Below are 22,804 nucleotides of genomic sequence, written 5' to 3' on the forward strand. Positions count from 1 at the left end.
AAGCTGGCGAAATGCGTTCTCTTGATGTACTGTGAATCCCATCCTTATATCTGTACTGTAGGCAACTTTCTGTCCAAATCTGACATCGCTCTTTTGCACTGTTTCCTACAAACTTTTCCGAAGGGCTTTTGCTCTCTTCTGTACTATTCCTTCCTAGGGTGCTTCTTCAGCCCTGTCATTGTTTCTTGAATGCAGCTCTTTTGAGATTCCTCAGTTACATTCTAAGTGGACAGTCAGTAGTAATCTTCCACTATTTTCTGGCATTATTTCTATTTCTCTCTGTTTCTCTGGTACAGTCAGTGTGAGAATTTTTTTTGAATCATTAAAAGCTTTTTTCATCTGATTAGGAGACAATCACGTATTTGTATGTATCTGGTTACATTTAAAAATAAACTATGGGCATTACTTGCCTGGTTACATAAAAAATAGCCAAGCAGTGCTGAATTTGCAATTCTACATTATGATGATCTAATTACATGTATTTGTCTCAAAAACAACTATACTAACTATATCACAAAACAACTATATAACTATATCACTTAGACTTTTATTTGATTTTATGCCCCCTATGGTAGAGGCCATGTGCCAAGAAAAATCATATAATGAATATTATGGAGAAATAGGACATTCTGGCAAAATACATTCATACTATATTTAAACTGAAAAAGAGGTGACTTTCTGGATGGCGTGTCACAGATTTCAAAGCCAAAGAAAGTCATTGTGTTAGCATAGCCTCCGTTACTGAATTGCTGAGATAAGACTTCGCTGTTATGCTTCAAATCCATTGGATGTGCTTGAACTAGTATGTAGTTTTTCAGGAACTATAAGAACTTCCCTGAATCCACTGCAATCTTTACAAAATTATTATGCTATTTAAATTTGCTGTCTTTATCAGTGTGTACCATGTCTTTAGCAGAAATTACCAACTACAGCTTCAGCTTTTGGTACTTCTTGTACATACTATGCTCAGTATGCATAGTATTTTTTACACCTCTATTTTTAAAGGTATATTTCCAAAGTAAATAGTTAAGGACTATAACATAATATAACTATTAACAATAATTTCACTCATTCAGTAAGCTGAACTGTCTTCTCCTTTTGGGTATATCTTTTGATTTTTAATTGAGTCTTGAAACTCTCCTCTGGACCTTTTTCAATTTATCCACATCCTTTTTCAGTCTTAGTCACAAGACCAGACAGTAATGCAGTAACAATGATAACCACATAGAAAATACATCTTTTCTTCTGCAGCTTGATTTTACTTTGTTTATATATCTGAATTGTTCCTCTTACACTTTTTATATAAATGGTAGGAACAGCTATTGCTTCCACTTTTACATATGACTTAATAAAAACGGGTACTTCTTGACTGTGGGCTTTTTTTGCTGCTGTAGGAATGCAGCCATACTTGATCTTGACTCAGGGTCTTTTACTGAGGCAAAGCTTCCAAGATATTCTCCTCCATTCTAATTATAGTTGACATTCTTTAAAAAATTTTAAATACCTACTGTATCAAACACTGGTGTTGTCTGTACTTTGCTTATGAAGCAGTTCAGTCTTTTGCATCATTTACATATCCACTTCAATTTTGCATCTATCTGTGTCTTTGTTTTCAGGCAAAACTGTCTACCTAATAATTTTGCTTTTTTCTGCATCATTAAATAATCACTAAATAATGTAGGATTTACAAACAAAGGATACTTTTTGGTGATTCCTGTTCACATACGTATTCTGCAGCTGCTAGAGCCAGATGCATTGCTGTTTCCTCTTGTTGTCTATTCATTGGTTCAGTTGGGATTCACAAAGTAAGGATCCACAACTGAGTTGCCTAGCACAAGGCCAAGGGAACTATATCCTGCAAGCATTCTCCAAGTATGCTGAAACCGTAGAACAATCATTGATATTCAAGCGTGTCTGAAAGAGGGTTTGGAATGGCTTGCAGTTTACATATTATTGTGATAGTTTAAAAAAAAAAAAAAAAAAAAAAAACGCAAAGTGAAACACCAGTTCATTGCCCCCTAGGCTGAAGAGTTGGAAGACACTTTCTCCATTTCTCAGAGTGCTATAGCTGTCAGGATAGAAACTTGCATTGCTGGATGAATGTTCCACCCTTCCTGTTGTGCAGTAAAGAATGCAAGATTCACAGGACTATAAAGAGAAGTAAGCAAGAGGGAGCCTAATTGCAGCTATCCAGTAGAGAGAGAATCCTGAGCTCTGGTCTTTGTTTCGCTATCACTTACGTATTTGTTAGGGTTTACAAAGGTGATCATAGTTAATACCTTTTTTGCATTAGTTAACACTAAATACAGCCTGAGATAAGGAAACTAAAAGGTATTTAGGTTAATTTAGAGGTTATCATTCTGAACAAGTCTAATAAACTTTACAACAGAATGGTAGAATGGTATCTTAGAGATAATTACAGTTTGAGGATGGAGGGATAAGACTAAAAAATGGGGTTTATCTTGGAAAAAAAGAAGTCAGGAAATTATCTGCTCATCAATTTAACTTCAGTTCTTGAAAACATTTAGAATAAAGCACTTTATAAGTACCTAGGAAATAAACAGCTGAACAGCACTGATTTGTCAAGAAATGACTTAATCTAATTTCCTTCTGTACATGTTAACAGGTAGTGAACGGACAAGCAGGTGTAGATGTCCTATCTTGCTTTTAACCAAATTTTTAAAATCATCTCTTAAACATTCCATTAGAAGTTTAGAGAAACATGATCTTGATTTAACTATAATAAAATGGGGGTAAAGGTGATTGAAAACCTACATTCAGAAACTAGTATTTCTTAGTGATCTACTGTCAAAACAGAAAGATGTGAAAAGTGGGACTTCTCATCTGTTTGCCTGGCCAAAGCCAGTTCAGTATTTTCATTGATGATCTTCAAAAATGGATGAGTTTGAGCTTTACTAGATGCTACATTGTGGGTGGGAGAGGTATATGGATCTAATGACATGAAATATCATTCTCCATTTGTCCTGTAAATAAAAATTTTTGCCTACTTAATCAAGTTTGGATAGTGTTTTAATCCCAGATAGAAAATGTTCCATATTGAGTTAGCTTGATCTTATTGTTCAGATAACTTTTTTTACTTATATAGTATCTGTTGCTTTTAAGATTATTTTGAGAATATGGTCTATACCTGTTGTAGTCTGTATGTGAAGACAATATTGTTTGCCTTCCCTGAAAAGAAGGGGTCAAATGGTACCTGAAACTCAAGTGAAATGGATGTTGTACAGGTACTAGTGATAATTTCATTAAAATCTGTAGGACGTAAGAGGAAGAAAAGTAGAAAGGAACAGAACATCCTTGCATTCTAGAGAATATCTCTAGAGGAAGGATGAGGAGAAGGACAGGAGAACTAAAATAATCTACCAAGAGGATTACTTTTTCCAATGTTCATTATGACAGATTTCTTATAGTAGCCTGACAGTTTATCACAATAAAATAGTACTGTGCAGTTTTTTTTTCTTGTCCTCTTTGTTTAGTGCTATGTCTCCTTAGTTTGAACCAACTCTTGCAGTTATTAAAAGATACATTTTTTTTAAAGTCCCATGCGCTGGGGTGCAATATCTCAATGTGAAGTGAGCAATGCTCTTATTTTATAGGACCAGGAACATCTCTGAAACTCCCTGGAACTAGCCAAGGTGGAGGTCCCAGCCCAGCTGTTAGGTATGTGATTATTTATTTATAGGAAATGTGACTCGTAAAATACTCTACATAAATGAGCAAATCCTAAACTTAATATCTAAAATGATGTGCTTCAGGCATAAGTGTTCAAAGTCTCTCTATTAGTAAATATTACTCAACATGAAGATAACATGCTTAACATCTTCAGGCCAGTAACTCAGTCAGGAAGACCTATTACAGGATTTGTGAGACCCAGCACACAGAGTGGACGGCCAGGTACTATGGAACAGGCTATAAAAACACCTCGAACAGCTCACACAGCTCGTCCAATTACTAGCACTTCTGGGAGATATGCCAGGCTAGGAACGGTAAGTTCTTCTTAGACTCTGCTCTTAGAGAGATGGCTTTCTTGACTATAATATATGCCATAGTGACATTGTAGTTGACTTAATACCTGTATCTAAACCTAAGCTTGAGGGAGCTCATTGTTTTATTTTTTTGTTTAGTGTTTTCAAAGTAGGGTGTGAAAATATATCCTCTCATTAGTTTGCTGGTTTGTTTATGTATGAAGTGTACATACAAACAATATCACAAGTTCTGTGAGACCAACTTTTATTCACTGAAGACCATGAAAAGTGTGTGTCGTGATTTCACCTCAAACATGTTGAAGCCTCCTCCAAGATTTTACTAGAAAACAATTAGGAATGTCTCAGTATTTGTTGCTTCAGAAGATAAGAAAAATTAATTTTACTAGTTTTATCATATTCTGTTAGCGAAATTAATACAATGCAACTGGCATTAATATGTAATGCAGACTAACATCACATTATTGGCAATATATGATATCTTAATGACCTCTCACTTTCCTGGGTATGAACTCATTTCCCTGAAGCTTTCTAGAAGACTTTTCTTTATTAGGTATCCCACCACTTTCAAATCATCTAATAGTAAGTCCAAGCTACTTATTTAGGCACATTATAGTAAATAGGGAGAGGGAAGAGAAAGATAGCTCCAGAAGGCCATTTATCCCACCTTTTTAAAAGATGATATGGGGGCAGTTTTCTTACACTAGATTCCTGATTTTCCAAAAATTTTAAATTCTGTAAGATAATCCCTATTTCACAGCCTAACAGTAGATTTACAGATGCTTCATTTTTACTTTTCTTTGTATAGTTTTGCTAATAATTTGAAAATTTTTGTTAAAAATGCAAGGCATTTCCTGCTGAAAAGGTTTTTCTCCCCTTCAGGCCTCAATGCTAACAAATCCAGATGGCCCTTTCATAAATATGTCTCGACTGAATTTAGCAAAATATGCTCATAAACCCAAACTGGCAAAGGTATGTAATTATTTTGGTTGACGTTCTGATACTATTTCTAACTTTACTAGATCATTTCAGTGTAGCTATGCATGATATTGGGAACGTGACTGATGATATAAAGTTCAGAAAAATAGAGCATGCTTATGATCTGTCCACAAGCAGTAGTTATCAGACTTGGAAACAGAAAACGTATCTGAAGAGGTATTGCTGAAAGTATAAACAGAGAAAAACATTTGAATAGAATAAAATATTCCATTGGTGAATAATCTTGAACTGTGCATATAGGAGTGAAAAGGGGCAATAAAAATAGAGAGAGAGAGAGAAAAAATCCCCAGCAGAATTCTCCTCAGAGTCCAGAAATGTAGTTCTGTTATACAAATAGATGGCAATACTGGCCTGAAAATATTCAAACAGTTTGGATTTTTCCCTTTATTTTTATGGCATAAGTTGATACTCTTTTTATATAAAAATATTTAGTCTTTTTGTTCAGAATTTATTTTTGTTTTTAGTTTAGATTTTATGATTGACAGTCATTGAAAATGAGACTGTCTGCCAACAGAATAGGTTTATTAATATTTCTGCCCAACTTGTGGATTTCAACCCTGACTGGAGAGGACCTAAAGATGGTCCTCTTAGATCTAATGCTCTATCACTTGTTGGCCTTCCAGTTGAATCTTTCCCCAACAGGATTGCTGGTATGGATAATGATATTTTGTATGCCTACTTTGTTCGCAAAAAACAACTGTTGGACTGAGACCAAAAATTCATTTTGCTAAAGGTATCAAAGGACGATCAGATGGACTCTTCTCTCATGAGTTATTTGGCTCGTGACCTAGAAGTGAAAGAACTTTTACGTAGTCAGTCTATTCTAAGAAGGTCTACTGGTGGAAATCAGCTCCACTAGCCTAAAACTGCAGTTAATCATTTTTCATAAATGATGAGCAAATTCCATTTTTTTTCCTTTAAGCTATTTTTAAAAAACTGGTTTAGGCTGATTTAGGGCATTGTTTTTCAATGCAATTTTTGGAGGAAATGGGTGTTGTGTGATCAGTGTGTGCGCCCCACCCGCTATTTGCATCATGTCCTTTGGCTGATTAACCAAACTGGACAGATGAATAGATCTCAGCTATAATGTGTTCCTTAAATGTCTTATCATTGGCTAAATAGGAAGGACTTACAAACTAGCATCTCCACTGAGGAGACTTACCAGTCAGTTCTTTATCAGTTTTGAAAAAAATGCATGCCTTTGGTCCAATTATTATTATTTCACCAGTCAGTCAGAACACACATCATTCTAAATCGATCACAGTCAATAAAATGGAAGAATGTAAGAAGCCTGGGAAGAATTTAGGAATAAAGGAGATATCCATCTTTAAGAAAGCAGGCTTTATTAGTTCATCTGTTTAAAGACAACTAGCTTTAATTGTTAGGTAATTCTGTACGCTGTTAAGTAGGGAAGTTAGCTATCAGATGGAATATTTATTCTCAGTGACAGCTCTCAGGCTTGGAACACAAGTTTTTAACTTTTTTTTTTTTTTTTTTTTTTTTTTTTTTTAAATAGCTCTTTCCAAGGTAGAGTAGCTCTGTCTTCCTTCAGTTTCATGTGAAAAGAGGCTTAAGCCAAAAAATATGAAGCAACAGTTCTCCTGGTAACATCCATAGACAGCAAGTGCACTTGTCAGTATTATGAAGCTAATACATTATGACATTAGTGTTTCACACAGAATGCAAAATCTAACTTTAAAGTTGGAGCTACATGGATTTGTGACTTTTTTTAAACAAGATCGCATTAAGGCTAAAGCCAAAGCAGGAGGATAGACTGCACACTGCATTTTGTGTTAAGTCATTGATTAATGTTTTAAAATTCTTTGATCTGTCACCCTTCCCAGGTGCCAGGAGATGATAAATCCTGCAACTATTAAGTTTGCATAATTAGCCTGTTTATTCATGTCTGTGTGTGCTTCTCCTACTCACCTCCTCCATATGCGTTTACGAAGCGTACTTATCACATCTGTCTTTAAAGTAGATTATATATTTTTAATTGCATGACTAGGTCTTCCTATATGTTTAAGTATACAAGAATGGGCAAAAAAAAGTTTGCAAGAGACTTATGTCTGAATGGCCAGGTGCAGGACTAGTGCAGGAAGCCTCACAGTAGACATCTGAGATATCATCTGTCCCTAGAGAGAGCCTGTATTGAATCTCAGTTAGCAATTGGTTTATGCCATGAAACAGGAAGTTTTATCTTTTTCATCTTGTGGATTTTTAATAGAGTTACTCAGATTGAATTTAGATATTTTTGTCCAACTGAATGTCCAGTCATTTAAACCTGTTTGCAGGTCAGGATCTATGGATAGTGACAGTAAATTTTTTGTGCTAGCCATCCAAAAAATGTCCTTTATCACTTTTAGATTTCTTTGCTTTTATTGAATGCTTCCTTGTTATTGAACTAGAGGAAGAGATATTTCACCACTTCTTTATTTTCTCTTATTATTTGCATTTTTAATCATCTTCTGTCTGTTCTAATCTCCCTATAAATGTATTTTTGCTAATCATTCTTTACTGTCTTTGGTTGTCTGTTTAGATCTTTTTCAGAACAAAAGTAGAAGAAAAGTAGGTTGAGATTTGCTTTCCTCATCAGACATGACAATTCACCAGCAGTTCTCTAGTTTCCTTAAGGTTAATCTTTTAATAATTTTGCCTAAGAAGAGCTAGCAGAAGAGTCATGGAAAGCCTTTTGAGGATTACTGGTTCATTCTTTCATTGTTTTTCTTTATGTGACAGTTTTTCTGCTAGAGAAGTTTGTATTTTATGATGCATAATTACCTTGCAATTATTGTGGGCTAAGAACATGCTTATGATCAGTTACCATAGCTCATGCACATAACCTCTTTAAGCTTTGTTGTTTTGATGGTGTGTCTGAGCACCAAGCTTTTAAGGTCTAGTATTGTTAGCATTTCTCATTTATGAGCAAAAAGGAAGTTGTAGATCCCAAAGTTCTGTAGAGTTTAGAGATTTCTTTTTTCTGGACAAAAATTTGCTTAGCCACATTCTTAATGAGTCTGTTTTTAGGTTAATTTGATTTTGAACTACTTTAAGCACCTAAATATACATTGCAAAAAGACTTGTTGATTTTACAGCCAAAAAGTCACAAAAATGGTACTAGGATTTCAAGTTTTCAGTCACTTTCAAATTATAGCTACCTTTTTTTCTAAAGTAACCTTAAGGACCAAAGATTAGAGCTTTCCTTTAATGGCACTGTAGAACATCCATAGTTTTTTTCAAGTCATAATTAAATATAAATTTAAGCAATTGTGATTGTAAATGTGATAGCTATCATAAAGAATTTACTTCTGCCTAACATAATCAAGACTTTGGATTCTTCTAAGATAGTTTTTATCTTCAAACTTGACAATGTTTTAAATATTCTCTTGTCAGGCATTGTTCGAATATATTTTTCACCATGAAAATGACGTAAAAAATGTGAGTAATCTATAGATTTCTTTTTCAGTTTTTATTAAGTCTTATTCTATTATTTCTGTCAATATTCTGCTAAATTAAGGATCTAACTAATATGTCATATTTTAGTACATAAATGAAGCTTTAAAAAAAATCTTTAAAAGAAAGAAATTCTTTCTAGAAGTGTAATAATTTAGAAATACCAAGATACCAGTTCATCTTTTGTTTCAGAAGGAAAACTAACATTCTAATGCTGCAAAAATTAGGTACCTCACCTATCAACATGAATAGGCCCCCATATTTAATGATTTGATGTTAACGGAATTTACTGGAGTAAAGAGATTCTGAAACACTCTTCCAACTTCCTTTAAGACAAAACTGTGTGTAATTTTCCAAACTGTAGGAATAACCTAAAATATAAGAACCAAATGTGAATCAATGCCTTTCTTATACTGCAAAGAGTATGAGGATATGAGAAGTGAAAAGATTCTCCCGAAATCTGTTCCAAAAACATTTTGTTGTTGCTGTCTGGCTTATTGAAAAATTGCAAAATCACTGACTTGTAGATTCAGCATAGTATCACAGCTAGGTACTTGGAGTTTTGTTATGTTTGTTCTTGTCCTGCTGTGGTCTGCCTTCAGCTACCATCATTCTAGTTGCTGTATGTGGTTGATTTAACTGGATTACAGCACATCCTCTCACCTTCCTTGATTTGGTGGATGTGTCACACTAGGCAGGAGCAACAACATACACAAAAACAGACACTGAATTGGACCAGAGGCGCATCTATCCAAATATATTGCTTTAGGCAGGGGTTAAAACATCTACAAAGGTTATAATGATACAGCAAGCACAGAATGATATTTCTCTCCACTACTCTCCCATCTTCCAGCAGTTTGCATTTCAAGGATTTCTTGTGCAATTTATGACTTGCATCTGTAGGCAGGTTTCTCATTTGTGAACTTGATCAGCCACTTCTGACTCACTGTAATGTTACAGTATTCTCAGCATCCTGTGTGAAAGACTTCTACAGCTTAACTACATAGTAACTAAGAAATCACTTTTTGTTCCTTCTTTAAAGCATTCTACCTACTAACTTCATTTACTATCCTCGGTTCTCATACTGGGAGTCAGTGAATGATCAGTCACTTATGATGAATCCTTTGCCACTGTTTTTATAGACCTTTATAATAGCTTTCCCACAGTTGTTTATTTTTCCTGTAAAAGAGTCCTGGATGAATTAGTCATCAAATAAGAGTCCATACAGCAGTGTAGCTGGAACTACATGCCAGATAGCTGAACTACCTAGAAAGTTCAAGTACCTGAGGCTTGACATTGAGTGATAAGTTACAAAAGATTGTCCATTACTATAAGAAGGTGAAAAAAATCTGACAAAAATAGTTTGAACTGAACATCATTGGACATTTTAAACTACTGAGATGATTCTTTATTCGTTTTGGTAAATTTTTCATTCGTATGAAGAGTTTTCTACAAACACACTACAAAAGTAGTAGAAAGGTATCCTTCCTTTGTCACTTTGTTGATCTAGAATGGTCTGTACTTTTTTCAACCTCATTATTTAAAAATCAAAGGTAGTTTCATTATTTCAGTTCTGCTTAATATTCAGACAGTCTATAGAAAGAAAAAAAATGCCACAGCAGTTTGAGTCAAAGAATAGCATTAATCAGTGTGCTTTTAGTTGGACAAACAGTACTAGAAACTCGATTTAAATCAAAAGTAAATACATCTATAAGCTATCAATTATCAGAAACTGAAGAATGGAGGAAGAGGAGGGAAGCACTTCATTTCTTCAGCACTTGAAAATGTATTCAAAATGCTTTCATTTTACTTAATGAAAAATTAAACAGTTCTCTGAAGAACTATTGCTCTTGACTTGTTTCTTTTCGGACTGATATATATTCAGTAACTGGATTTCTGCTCTCCTTAAGCTACTTCTAAAAGGCATTTTTGAGGCTAAATGCTGTGAGAATGCAGTTTAAAAGGCTTCTCAAAAGCTTCTATTTATTTCCTGTTAGACTGTGATGTTATATTCTGCTATTATTCTTAGGTGAGTAATGATGACAAGGCACTTTGTCCTGAGAGAGAACAATGAATGTATAATATATATATACTTGGGGTCAATAGTCATGACCTGTGATACTTTCTTGGTTCTCCCTAACAATCTGAAATTTATACTCTCTGACAGGAAATTATTTATAATGAAATTATATTGGATTTAAAAACAAACTATGCAAACCCTGAAGACACTTGGTAAAATAAATTGTCTTAAATTGACTATGGCTGATGTCCTTTACTCAGCACTCTGATAAACTATCATATGCTAATTTATCTACAAACAAGTCAGTACCTGTCACTGGGAGAATTATTGCCATTGAACAGCATGTGAAAGAAGCAGTAGACACTTACTATAGTTTCTTGTTGCATAGTATGCAACATCTTAAGTACAAGTATCTTAAGTATGAAATTAGTAAGTTTCAAACAAACATACATTTATGAATTTAATTATGCAGTGCTATAGTAAAGGCCTTTAAGCCTTCAAGCTGTTTTATTCTGAGTTAAAGCTGGTAGAAAATTTTGAAGTCTTATTTATGCTACAGTTTAACTAAAGAGAGTAATGGTAAAAATATTCTCAGAATCATGATAAATATAGTTACAGTTATAGATGGAAAATATCTGCTTTCTTTTTAATTTAAAAATTGCTCTGATTCATTCTTTATGAAAACTGCTTTTCACCAGAAAAACACTAAGTATTGGGTTTTGTTTGTTTATTTATTTATTTTTTATTTGCACAAATGTAAGAACTTAGAGTGAAGTAAGTATCTTCATTAATTCTGAAATGCTTCCCTGGGCTAATAATGTTATTGATACAGATACTGTATAAAGGAGTAAGTATGCTAAACACACTATAGAGTGACAGTTTCAGCTGACTAGCATTTGTGGATAATGGGTACTATTCTAAAGCTATCAAAACTTTTTGGACAATCTTTTTTTTTAAGACGTGTATTAGAAGTGAAAATCCTTAAAAAGAAATATCAGTATCTGCCATTCTATGAAAGGGGTCGTCCACAATCCATGATGTACTACCTATTAATGCAACTACACTAATACTCAGCAAGGCATGGGAGTGCAGGAGACTGAGAAGACTTATTACTGTTGTTATAGATTGGTTTAAAATTAATGTGCTGTGCAGACTGTACATTGATTTGTACCTAGACTTTGCAATTAAAAAAAGTTTGCTGTAAGCTATAACAGTAAATTATGCTAGCAATTGGTATTAACATGGCAGTGTGAAGGCTTTGACTTTTGAAATTTTATTTTAATCAAGTTACTAATACTTCAAAGGCCACATTGTCAAAAGATTGTGTGGTAGTGCCAGCAGAAAGTACATCTACTAGCATGTAAAAACCTGACATTTGTATGTACAAAGCCTTTTGAGGCAAACACCTTTTAGAAATATTGATAACATTTGTAGTATTTCTGGATTAACATTTTTGTAATTGCATGTAAAATATCAGAAACAAGATGGTATGTTGACTACTTTTATTGGGAAAACATGAAAACAGGAATTACTTAGTTTCAGAAACTAATTTCAAAATGAAGTTATGCTTTGTTTCTTGATGCTGGCTAATAAGATTTCAGGATCTGCGGAAATAAATACTGAACTGCTGATGTTGTTATCTACTGAGCCTGAAGCACTGTTACTTCCCACTCTCCAATAGAAGCCAGAATTGTTAGCCTTGCATAAAATAGTTTTCAGAAATAATTAGGGTACCACAGTGGAAGCTGAATGTGTAGCTACAGAAAGGATAGTTGCTTGAAGTTCAGTCCTTCTCCTTTAATACTTGTCATGAGAACATGCGAAGGAAGGCTCTTCAAAACATGTATTATTTGCAATTTGGCCTATACTCATTTTAAGTGACTGCTCATGCTGCATTAGAAACAGGTATAGGATTTGGCAGACACACACATTCTTTATATATGTGAAAACACAACAAAAATAAGTGATGTTTCAATCTCTACAGCTTTTTAGAATTTTCCCAGTGAACTGTATTGGGAAATTGGGAAAATTGCTTATATAGCTTCAGATTAAAGTATCTGTAGAAAAGGGAAGCTGATAATTTTTATCTTTAAGCAGACTTCTTTCCCATCATAGCTGTAGTCCAGAGGCCCTGTTGTCCAATTTGCCATTAGGAAACAACAACAGACAACCAAAGTAAGCTTTGGTCCGTGAGATCCACCAGACTGAGGACTTAAAAGAACTCCACGTGACTGGAAGAACTGATGAATTCAGAGCTCCTCAGTTTTCTGTATTCTGTCGCAGAAGCTGGGACTGACAACCCTCTCTTTCTGATTTAGTGAGACAGTAAGTGCAGCTCACTGGACTGAATTGCTACTGGGAGCAAATTATTTGCTTTCACAAAGCCAAAAGACATCAACTTGCCTAAATTATAACTCCATTGACTTTGCTGAACTATACCAAATCTGAACCTGCTGAATATTAGGTTCATGCAGCCTAGTTAACAGCGAAAGGAAAAGGAATAAAACCCAGTGGAGGATGTAACTAAAAAAAGGCTGTTTCTGGTATTTCAAAGATTCAGATGATGCTAGCCTAGAAATTATTGGTTCCTGTGCTACGGAGTGGCCAGAACTCTTCAATATTGTTCCTAAGAGAACTCTAGTTTCTGATTTCTGTGGGCTGCAAAATGTTTACGAAAAAAATGAATACTTTGTTGTAAAAATACTGCTTTAAAGCTTTTTAGACTATTTCTGATGGTATTCCTAAAACAGAAGTAACAAATGTAGCATGGCTTTGATATGTTCTGGGAGAAGTGAAATTAAAAAAAGAAAAGGAACACTAAAAATTGCTTATTTGGTAGCTTTTGGTACAGAACAGGCATCAATTTATTTTGACTAAAATGCTGAAATTTGCATTTTCATGCAAAACATGAAAAGCCATAGATTCTATTCATGGCAACTCACGGTAGCACATTGATTAGCATACCTATTCTTCAGATAGACAGATGGAGGAGGTTTTAGAACTCCACCTTCTCCAATAGCTCTCTATTTATTAGAATATTTGTCTATTTTAATTCATAGAATAATTATTTACGTCATAGACTTTGTAAAGGAAGAAATGTTTCCCACTGGACATGTCTGAGAGTTCCCGGAAGTGGAGGCAGCCTCATATTAATAATCAGATAACATTTTTTGACGTATTTCAAACTGGTTGAATTGATTTGTTTGTTCTAGTATATTTTTACTTGTTTTTAGTGTAGTGTTTATCACATCTGCTTTACATGCTGAAGGTCCTGGGTTCAAGCCCCAGTGGAACCAGCACCAGGAAATCTTTGGGAGGTTGGACTAGATGATCTCCAGAGGTCCCTTCCAACCTTTGTGATTCTGTGATTCAGCAAGCTGTAGTGAAGGTGGATGGGAAGCTGGAAAAGACTGTGATAGCTCATACAAATATTCTGTATACTCTGAAGCAGCAATTCAGCAGTCTAATCAAATTAATTTCATATTTTCTCTTTGAATTACTAGAAACTATTAGGATTACATGTTTTTATAGGGATAAATGATCCTTTCAGCTATTTTATGTAATAAACTGTACAAAATAGTAAACATGAAACAATACACCCTCCTCAAATTTCCTGGGACACTTTGCTCAAATTTATCTCTAGAAAAATCTTTCCATTGTTGGCCTCATTTTCTTTTTCTTTGCATAAACACAAAAAGTATTCATGTTAAAATGATGTGTTTGTTTTGGAAGGCTCTAGATTTGGCAGCCCTTGCCACTGAGCATGCACAGTTCAAGGACTGGTGGTGGAAAGTCCAAATTGGGAAGTGCTATTATAGGTAAGCCTTTTTTTATTTTTTTGTGATGAGTGAGTGTGGGTGCTGGACCTCAGCTGCTGTGTGTATTATGTGGTATTGGAGACTGAGAAATAGTACACTATGTGTTTAGTTGTGCTTATAGGTAAATCACATTGAGGTTATGCTCAATTGCTTGAGGTAAAGACACCAACAGTGACTACCTTTAAGTAACTGAATTATTTGCATCTTCATCTTCGCTGAATTGCTTCAAAATCACTGGCTGAAAATTCAGTAAATAAATGCAAAGAACTATTGTTTAAAAAAAACCTGCACCCCCCAAAAATTACAGTATTAGATTGAGAAACTAACTGTTAGTGAAGACTTCAAATTAGTGAAATAATAAAAAATGAAATGTGTATGTTAGACACTTCATGCAAGAGATGCATTGCCCAAGAAGTACCAAACAGTTTGAAAGATGGATCCAAGGCCCAGGAGTGGCACCCAGGACCCAAGTGCCTGGCAAAAATGGCTTAGAACTATGACTCTCTGAAGCGAGGGCAGCAACAGCAAGGAGGTGAGCTTGCTGCAGTCAGCTTGGACTAGCTACTGAGGAACTAGCTATGACTGTGACACCCTATTTCCTATAACTCAAACAAGCACTAATAATACAAAGCAGTTAGCCCTTTAAAATTCCATGTTCCTTGTTGTATTGTGGTTTGAAACAACTTCAGATGCCTAAACTAATGAAATTCTTCATTATCCTTAACCTTTATTTGACATTCTTTAGAAGATTAGGCTGATTTCTTTTGAGCTTAGAGGTCATTCATCACTTTCATGATTTTTATGAGTAGTGCTGTAGAGAGTAAAGCATCCAAGCAGGCATATGTGCTTCCAGCATCAGAATTACGTTAGGTACCTCCTGGCTATGTTTCTGTGCTCACCAAGTGTATGTGCTGTTCGACTGAGGGAAAGAAAAGGCAATTTGGATGGGAGAAAAGGTACATTTCTACTGTTGGAATGATATGAGCCTCCTAATTTGAGACATTTTGTAGTTTATTTAGCACTTACAGATCACTGCAAATTGTTCTAGAGTAACGCAAAATTGCAAAACAAATGCTCTTGATATGAAACATACTCCTGCGGGGTTTACATGCCATATATTCCCCCCAGAGCAAGTCAATAAGTGGTCTTCATGAACAAGCTAAGCTGTGCTGCAGTTTAAAATATATTATTTCAAAACCCAGTTAAAGGTTTTTAATATCCCAGCTTCTGTTGGGACAAGGTTGCCTAGAAGATTAAATTGACAGATTCATGTGCAGGAACTCAATGTGAAATGAAACAATAGATGAGAATAAGGACTGGGGAGAGAAGAAATGCTGATTGAAAGCTACCTGTGAGTGTAGAGAGCCTGAGACAGGCTAAGCAAGGAGCCATTGTACAGTGAAAACAGGTTGAATAACAATGAGAGTTCCACAAACAGCTTTCTGTGTGTTTGCTGGGAAACTCATGGGGACCGCAGATCAAAAAAGACTGAAACTCACTGATCTAACTCAATGATCTAGCAATATTCTTTAATGTGAGGGAATTTTTTCTTTTTTGCTTGCTTCAGTTGAAGAAAAAAGAGCAGATAAAATAGTATTAAAAGAGCGTTGAGATTATAAGATCAAACAGTCAAAAAAGTTGCTGTACAGTCAGTCACTATGCACTTATATATAACAGCCTTCATTACGTTATGTACAAATCAGGATGAATGTGCCCTAGGGGTACATAGGGTTTATGAACCAAAAGGTACTTGTCTGTAGGAACCTGATTCCTTTGTCACAGAATACAGAAGGTAGCAAGTACTTCAGGGAATCAAAAGGTATGTGAGGGTTACGTGGATGAGGCCATGAATACTCCCTGGAAAATGTATGTTCTGTCTTTTCTTCTGGCACAGATACTGAGGACTTGCAATGCAAGTGGGTTCATACCAGTTCTCAGATCAAAGCATGTCTCAGAACATGCTTTTTTGTTTTGTCAATGCCCAGAGACCGAGTGTTCTGCTAGTAAGAACTGCAAATTAAATCAGCACAAGATGAGCTTTGACCAAGACATGCAAAATCATAAAATCTTCTTTTTAAGTGTTTTATATAGGACACCCAAAGCTTATGACAATTTTTAATATCTTAAATATTCACAATTATATTATTAATGGACTTATTTTCTTATCTAAAATCTCTAGTACCAATCATTATTTTCAGTTATTGAAAAGATTATTTAAATAGAGTGTATTCTCACACATAAAGAATAGAATCACACAATGAGAAGAAAAAAATCATTGTTCATTAACCACTGTCCATTCTGTACATAGAGCAAGATAGCATCAGAAAGCTGCATGTATGAGGGGGCTGACTTAAGATTTCATGGATTTGCCTTTCTCATAGTTTCTAAATGCTTGTCTTTGTAACCTAAATATACTTAAGAGCATATTTTTTGTTCACATGCACACAAATAAATAATCTTAAAGTATACTTTTGGATAGTTACTGTTTGGTTTATTGTGCACTATTTTTTAATAAGTTTATAAAACTTTGTAGGCATTTGTATATCTATCTGTTATCTCTTTTAGGTTAGGACTGTATCGAGAAGCTGAAAAACAATTTAAATCGGCTCTCAAGCAACAGGACATGATTGATACAATCTTGTATTTGGCTAAAGTAAGTCACTGATTTGTTTATTTCAGAATGATGCAAAATTCCAACCTATCCTTGAAAGTCCATCTACCAGAATAGCTGTGCATCCAGCTTCATATGCTGTAAAGTTTTATAGTGTGTGACCTCCACACAGACTTGAGGTAACACATATTAACAGTTAAAACAGAACTGATGTATATAATTTAAAAATATGTTCTGGAGCTTCCAGGTTCCACAAAAAGAACAACTTTGTTCTCCCTTACTGTATGCTTTACACTAAACTCCAGTGAGGATTATACAGCTAAAAGAATTATTGGAGTTTCAGTATGGAAAACAATGTAGCTGTCTATGGTCTCCTGGGAAACTAATACAATAAATCAGTAAATGATAAGAGAAACTCAAAAACATAGTTTCACAAGCAAAATCGAAAAAAAGGGGAGCTTACAGGAAACAGTCAGAGACCTTGAAACAGAGAATGCTCTGTCAAAATGAAGGCATTAAAAGCTTTAAAAGAAGAGCTGGCAAGGCTCAGCATTGGAATTACTCCTTTGTGAGGGTACACTTAAGGTTCTAGACATTTTTAAAGGCATTCAAGAAGAGATGGCTTGTGAAAAACTAATGATGTATTTTTCTTCCTCTAGTACTAGAAGAAAATGAAACTGGTGCTCTTTGTCAGCTCCCTTTAAGCCATCTATCACAGATTTATTCAAAACAAGTTATCACTACTAGTAGATAATTCAGATATTCATATTATGGTATTTGCTCATATTGTGATATTTGCTATAACTTTTCATTCCTTGAGTAATTTACATTTAGTATTTAAACTGGGGGCAGGTTTAGCTCAGTTGGTTAGAGCATGGTACTGCTAATGCCAAGGTTGCAGGTTCAATCCCGTATGGGCTGCACTGAGGGTTGGACTAGATGATCTCCAGAGGTCCCTTCCAACCTTACCATTCTATGATTCTATTACCATTGTTATCTAAAGACTTGTCTTCAGTAAAACAACTTGTTTGAGTTAGTTTACTCAATTTAGCCAAGTCATTTTAGATTTCTGTCACTAGCAGGAGTGACTCTGCAAAACACTTGAGCTGCACAGAGTGATAAAATTAGTAGAGTAATTGGATTTTAAAAAATGTGATTTGTAGTGGGAACCATGCATCCCCCCATATCATTACCAGCCTGAGTAGGAACACCACTTGAACTTCTACCTCCCACCCCATAGACCAGCTAGCTCAAGTATAAGGCATCACACAACATGATTTATACTGTGGATGGACAGTGGAGTAGGGCATTGAGTTATTGCTCAGCCTGATAATACTGGAACAATAAGACTAGAGTTAAGCAGCCATTGAAAAATAATAGGATTGCATTAAATTCTTTGCAAACTGATACAGACACCACGGCATGAATTAGTTTTCTAGTTATGTTCATTATTACAACAGCTATCAGAAGTCTTTTACTGAAAATGAAATCTCCTTTGAAACATAACTTATGGAGAAATAAAAGACTGAAAGAAAACTAAAAAATAAAGACTTTTTTTGTAAAAGTCAGGAATGCTGAGAATTTGCAAAGTATTCCATGACCCAGCAGACCTGGAAATGAGATGTTTGTACCAGAGATAAGAGAAATTCCAAAGAGAAAATGCAAGCAGTCTGCGCGTAACATCTAAAGCTAAGTGACTGTAGCTGTAGTACTCTTAAAGCGCAGGTCTCCTTAAAGCAGCTGTGGTATGTGGAACTTTGTCCCACCCATCTTTTCATTTCTCCTGTCACCCATGGTGACAGTGGCTGTGCCACAGATACACCCGGCAGTGTGATACGTGGCATGCTTGGGCATGAGAATTCTTTAGTAGCGTTTGTGAGCACATTGCCTTGGCTCAGTGTTTGCACAGAGGATCTGTAACAAGTGTATCTTTGGAGTGAACCTCCGGATGAAGCATAGACCAGACCTTGAGTCGTTACGTTCAGAAGCATGGTTCATGAACTAGCAAGCAAACAATTTTTTTTTTAAAAAAAAAAAAAAAAAAGAACAGCTCTAATGGAGTTTCCTGTCTTCCATTTTTTGCATTTTTCTTCTAGAATGTGAAGATAGCTGTGCTTCATAGCTAGATCAGAGTACTAAAAAAAAAAAAAAAAAAAAAAAAGTTAATTAAAATTCTCTTTCTTAGTTCCAAAAAAAAGTTGAATTATTTGAAGGTATTGTAGTATGCACTGGCTTACTGGCTTATTTAAGATGAATTAAACTCAGATAAGGCACTCACCTATGTAATAGGTGAAAACAACCAGCCTAGGCTCCTGCTAATTAAGAAGTTATACCCAGTGATCATGTATTCTCTTTCATCTGTGTACTTTCCATTGAAACTCTTTATGGAATAATTTAAGTGAAGAAAACTGTTGCTAAGAGGAAACAAAACTTCAAGTGGTGATTAAAGAAAGGAGAATGGAGCATGACAGTCACAACGGAGGCATTCATTTAAAGTTTAAAATTTAATGCAGATATTAAATCCATCAGAGGCCATGAGAGTTTATAAATGAAAAATTATAGCAAATGATTTGAAAGTTATTTTAGATACAGTGACATCTACAAATGGAGTGAATTAGGAATAAGTTGTTGGGTTAAAATGTACCTTTAATTGCTGGTGTCACTGGTGCAGTGTTAGTCTACCAGGTACTCGTCTTTCCACAAAACACAACCCTTTCACTATTTTATTGCTTTTTTACAGAAAGTAATTAGTTTCCTGGCTTAATACAGGACATGCAAGTGATAGCAGCAAAATAACTGGGTGATCAATTTGAAATAGCTGTCCTTTTATAGGAAGACATTCACAGTCTATAATTCTTTGACATTAAGAATGACGCTTGAGTAGTCTTAGAAAATAATTCTTTGCAGATGTCTGTAGTGGTATATATCTATAGGTGTGCAAGAAAAGAACTCACATTTATAACTAATACTTTGACTGTGGATACTCAAAAGTCTACAAAGCCCAAAAGAAGTAGAAGATGTGTTTGGAGGTTTCTCAGAAGTGCAAGTAATGTTGAATTTTTTCTCCATTGCATCACAAGATATTTACGTCAGAAGGATAAACAGTCACAGAGTGTTTCTGTTTTTTAGTCATATCAGTTATTATCTTTATTTAATGTAACATTTCTCCAAGGGGAGCATGTAAAGCACTTTCACCAATCAGAGACATATTAATCATTCTAATTGTCTAGTTTCCCGAAGAATGTGTGAGTGTGTGTGTTTTGTTTTCTTTTCCTGTTACTGTAGCTGGTTTAGGTAATCTGCACAACAGAAAGGCTTGAGAGTGGTACTCTCAAATATCTACAGAGGTGGTTTCTCTGCAATATGTTGATGTTCTCCATCCAATCTTACACAAAGTTGTCCACATCACACACTGTCATAATCAGTACAGAAGCCAAAAATCACAGGGACCAAACTGCTGTCTTGCTCTTACAGGATTTTATTGTCTATTACTGGGTAGAGCAATAATATAAATTCCTTGTGTCACTGCCCTGTGCAGTGTATTCTTATTTGACTGAGTAAAGTATTTTGTTATTTTAGCACTATCAACCTGAAGATCTAGTTCTTTCAAGCCCAAACATATGTTTTAAAATATGTTAAATGGGAAAATATTGAAGATATTGTCTTCGCCTCAGTGTCAAAGTATATTATTTGATAAGTTAATATATAACAAGATACTTTTTGGTTTATTAATAATGTAAATATGAATTAATAATGTCTAGATGATAGGCAGGTGAATGTTTTCTCTTCATTACAGAGATTTATTCAGTATTAACTCCATTATTTTCCCAGTATTGTTCATCATGTTTCCTAATATGTTTACTGCATACAGGAAATAGTGTCATACCTTCCATTTATTTCCCTTGTCAAACAGCAGAATCAGCATAAAAGTCAGACATTTGACATTTATGTATACTTTTTATTTACTTAGGTGTATTTGCGCTTGGATCAGCCTGTAACAGCTTTAAACCTTTTCAAGCAAGGATTAGATCGATTTCCTGGAGAAGTGGCTCTTCTTTGTGGAATTGCCAGGATCTATGAGGTATGCATGTACTGTACAGTCTGTAATGTGGCCAAAGTTAGCTGCCTGAGCAAGAAGAGCCAATTGTTCAATATACCGGTAAGGTCATGAAAAATTAACTGCACTAATTTCCAGTATCACTAATGCAAACAGGTAACATTACACAAAGAAGCTACCAAAGTCATGTCAGGGAAGCCTTGCAAGCTTATTTGTTTGACCAGTTAATCACACCAGTGAGATCCTACTTTTCCTTGTTCAGAGACACAGAAGCAAGCCCACATTAAGTCAGGTGATCTGGAAGCTGTGCACATAGTTGTGTTTATTTCATGTATTTTTCAGTGGACTAAAAGTGCTTGAGTCACCAACAGCCTGTTGGCAGGATGAAACAGCAAGATAGTCTGCAGATCAATGCTGTGTTTATTAGTCCTACAGTCACTGTTAATTTCTTAGGCCATTGAGAACAGTTGAAATGTGAATGTTTCTTAGTTTAGGAAGTAGATTTTATTTTAAATGAGACTAGTTTTAAAGCAGTGGTTTCATTTCAGGTTGATAGCTACCTATTTTGCAATCTAAAAATACACATTTTTGTATCAAGCAGCAGGCTTAAAAAGTTGTGTTGTACTGAGTTTTGGTAACGATGCTATTCCAAAACAAATACTTTGTTCAAAGTTATGGATTATTTTGTCTACATCCATACTTGGCATTCTTGCCAGTTCTCATTCTACTCATCATTCTACTATAATCCCTAGGGAATTAATCCATTTCTGTTTTAAATGCTTTTTGTCCTTTAGCAAGGAAAAAACAGCTGCATAATTTTTGGAGGCCTTTCTTTCTGAATTGCTAAACAGTTTTTAAAATGGATATTTTTTGCAGAGCATACAAAACATTACATAACCCTTTAAGAAATTCTTGAAGAGCAGCGTATGGTTGACGTAATATAGTTTTGTGCTGACACCTGAGTGCAGGATGATAGCTTCACTAGTAAAGATTTGTACTGCAGCACAGAACTGTTCGTGTTACCTACACTCACAAGTGGAATATATGTATCAGACATTTTAAGAGCTTTTCTTCTGGGTTACTACCTTTTTTCAGTGGAAGGAATTGCATACCTTTTCTTGGTTTAAAAAAAGAACTCTACTATTTATAAAGGGACTGTTTTAGTATTATTTCCTTGAATCGAAGGAAGTACTGTTTTTCAAAGCTAAATGTGCATGTGCTGCTAAAATTAACTAAAAGCTCTAGTGTAGTGTATCTACAGCACATAGTTAGAAAACAATCCTCTCTAAACACAAAAATGTTTTTTTGACCATTTTAATTTGCTTTGTACTAATGAGAGGGGTCATCTGGTACCTTTCACTCCTCAGAAACAATATGACTGACTTTGTTTAAAGCAAAAAGTCCACTCCAATTCATCTTCCAACTAACATACTTCCCAGCATATTTTTTGATACAATGTAATTATCTTAACTGGCACATCGTAATAAATACAAGTTTTAGTAATTAATCCATGATATCTATTTTCAAAGGCACATAATAATACTTTGTGTTCAGTTACATTCTCATTTATGGTCAAAACATTTCATGAATTAATTTAAAAAGCATTGAAAATAAAAATGAGTTGCATAATACTATCTGTCATTAGACATTGTACCAAAAGTAGCAATACTCATTGCACACGCTAAGTTTATGACCAATATTAAAAAAAGAAACTTTTCCTGTAACAGTGGTATCCAGTTATGACAAGTACAGCTAGCCCTAAAAAATAAAATCAATAAACATTCTTCTCATGAATGTGAGTGCGTCAACTATGGAGATGCCAACTGGTGATGTTGCATTGATCAG

The 22,804-nt window shown here is 34.8% G+C and overlaps 1 protein-coding gene across 4 annotated transcripts in view; it reads left to right on the forward strand.

Annotated features, from left to right (window-relative positions):
- TTC8 (tetratricopeptide repeat domain 8) overlaps positions 1 to 22,804 on the forward strand; it is a 42,242-nt gene that overhangs the window by 12,110 nt on the left and 7,328 nt on the right. For 3 of the 4 annotated variants that reach the window (XM_062577491.1, XM_062577492.1, XM_062577493.1), the window contains 7 exons: positions 3,615 to 3,678; positions 3,845 to 4,004; positions 4,884 to 4,973; positions 8,394 to 8,438; positions 14,206 to 14,291; positions 16,857 to 16,944; positions 20,873 to 20,983. In XM_062577491.1, the coding sequence (XP_062433475.1) occupies positions 3,615 to 3,678; positions 3,845 to 4,004; positions 4,884 to 4,973; positions 8,394 to 8,438; positions 14,206 to 14,291; positions 16,857 to 16,944; positions 20,873 to 20,983 (644 nt within the window). The remainder of the gene's footprint in view (positions 1 to 3,614; positions 3,679 to 3,844; positions 4,005 to 4,883; positions 4,974 to 8,393; positions 8,439 to 14,205; positions 14,292 to 16,856; positions 16,945 to 20,872; positions 20,984 to 22,804) is intronic. The other variant, XM_062577495.1, reaches the window with a different exon arrangement.

This window comes from Rhea pennata, chromosome 5, assembly GCF_028389875.1.
Source record: "Rhea pennata isolate bPtePen1 chromosome 5, bPtePen1.pri, whole genome shotgun sequence".
NCBI lineage: Eukaryota > Metazoa > Chordata > Aves > Rheiformes > Rheidae > Rhea > Rhea pennata.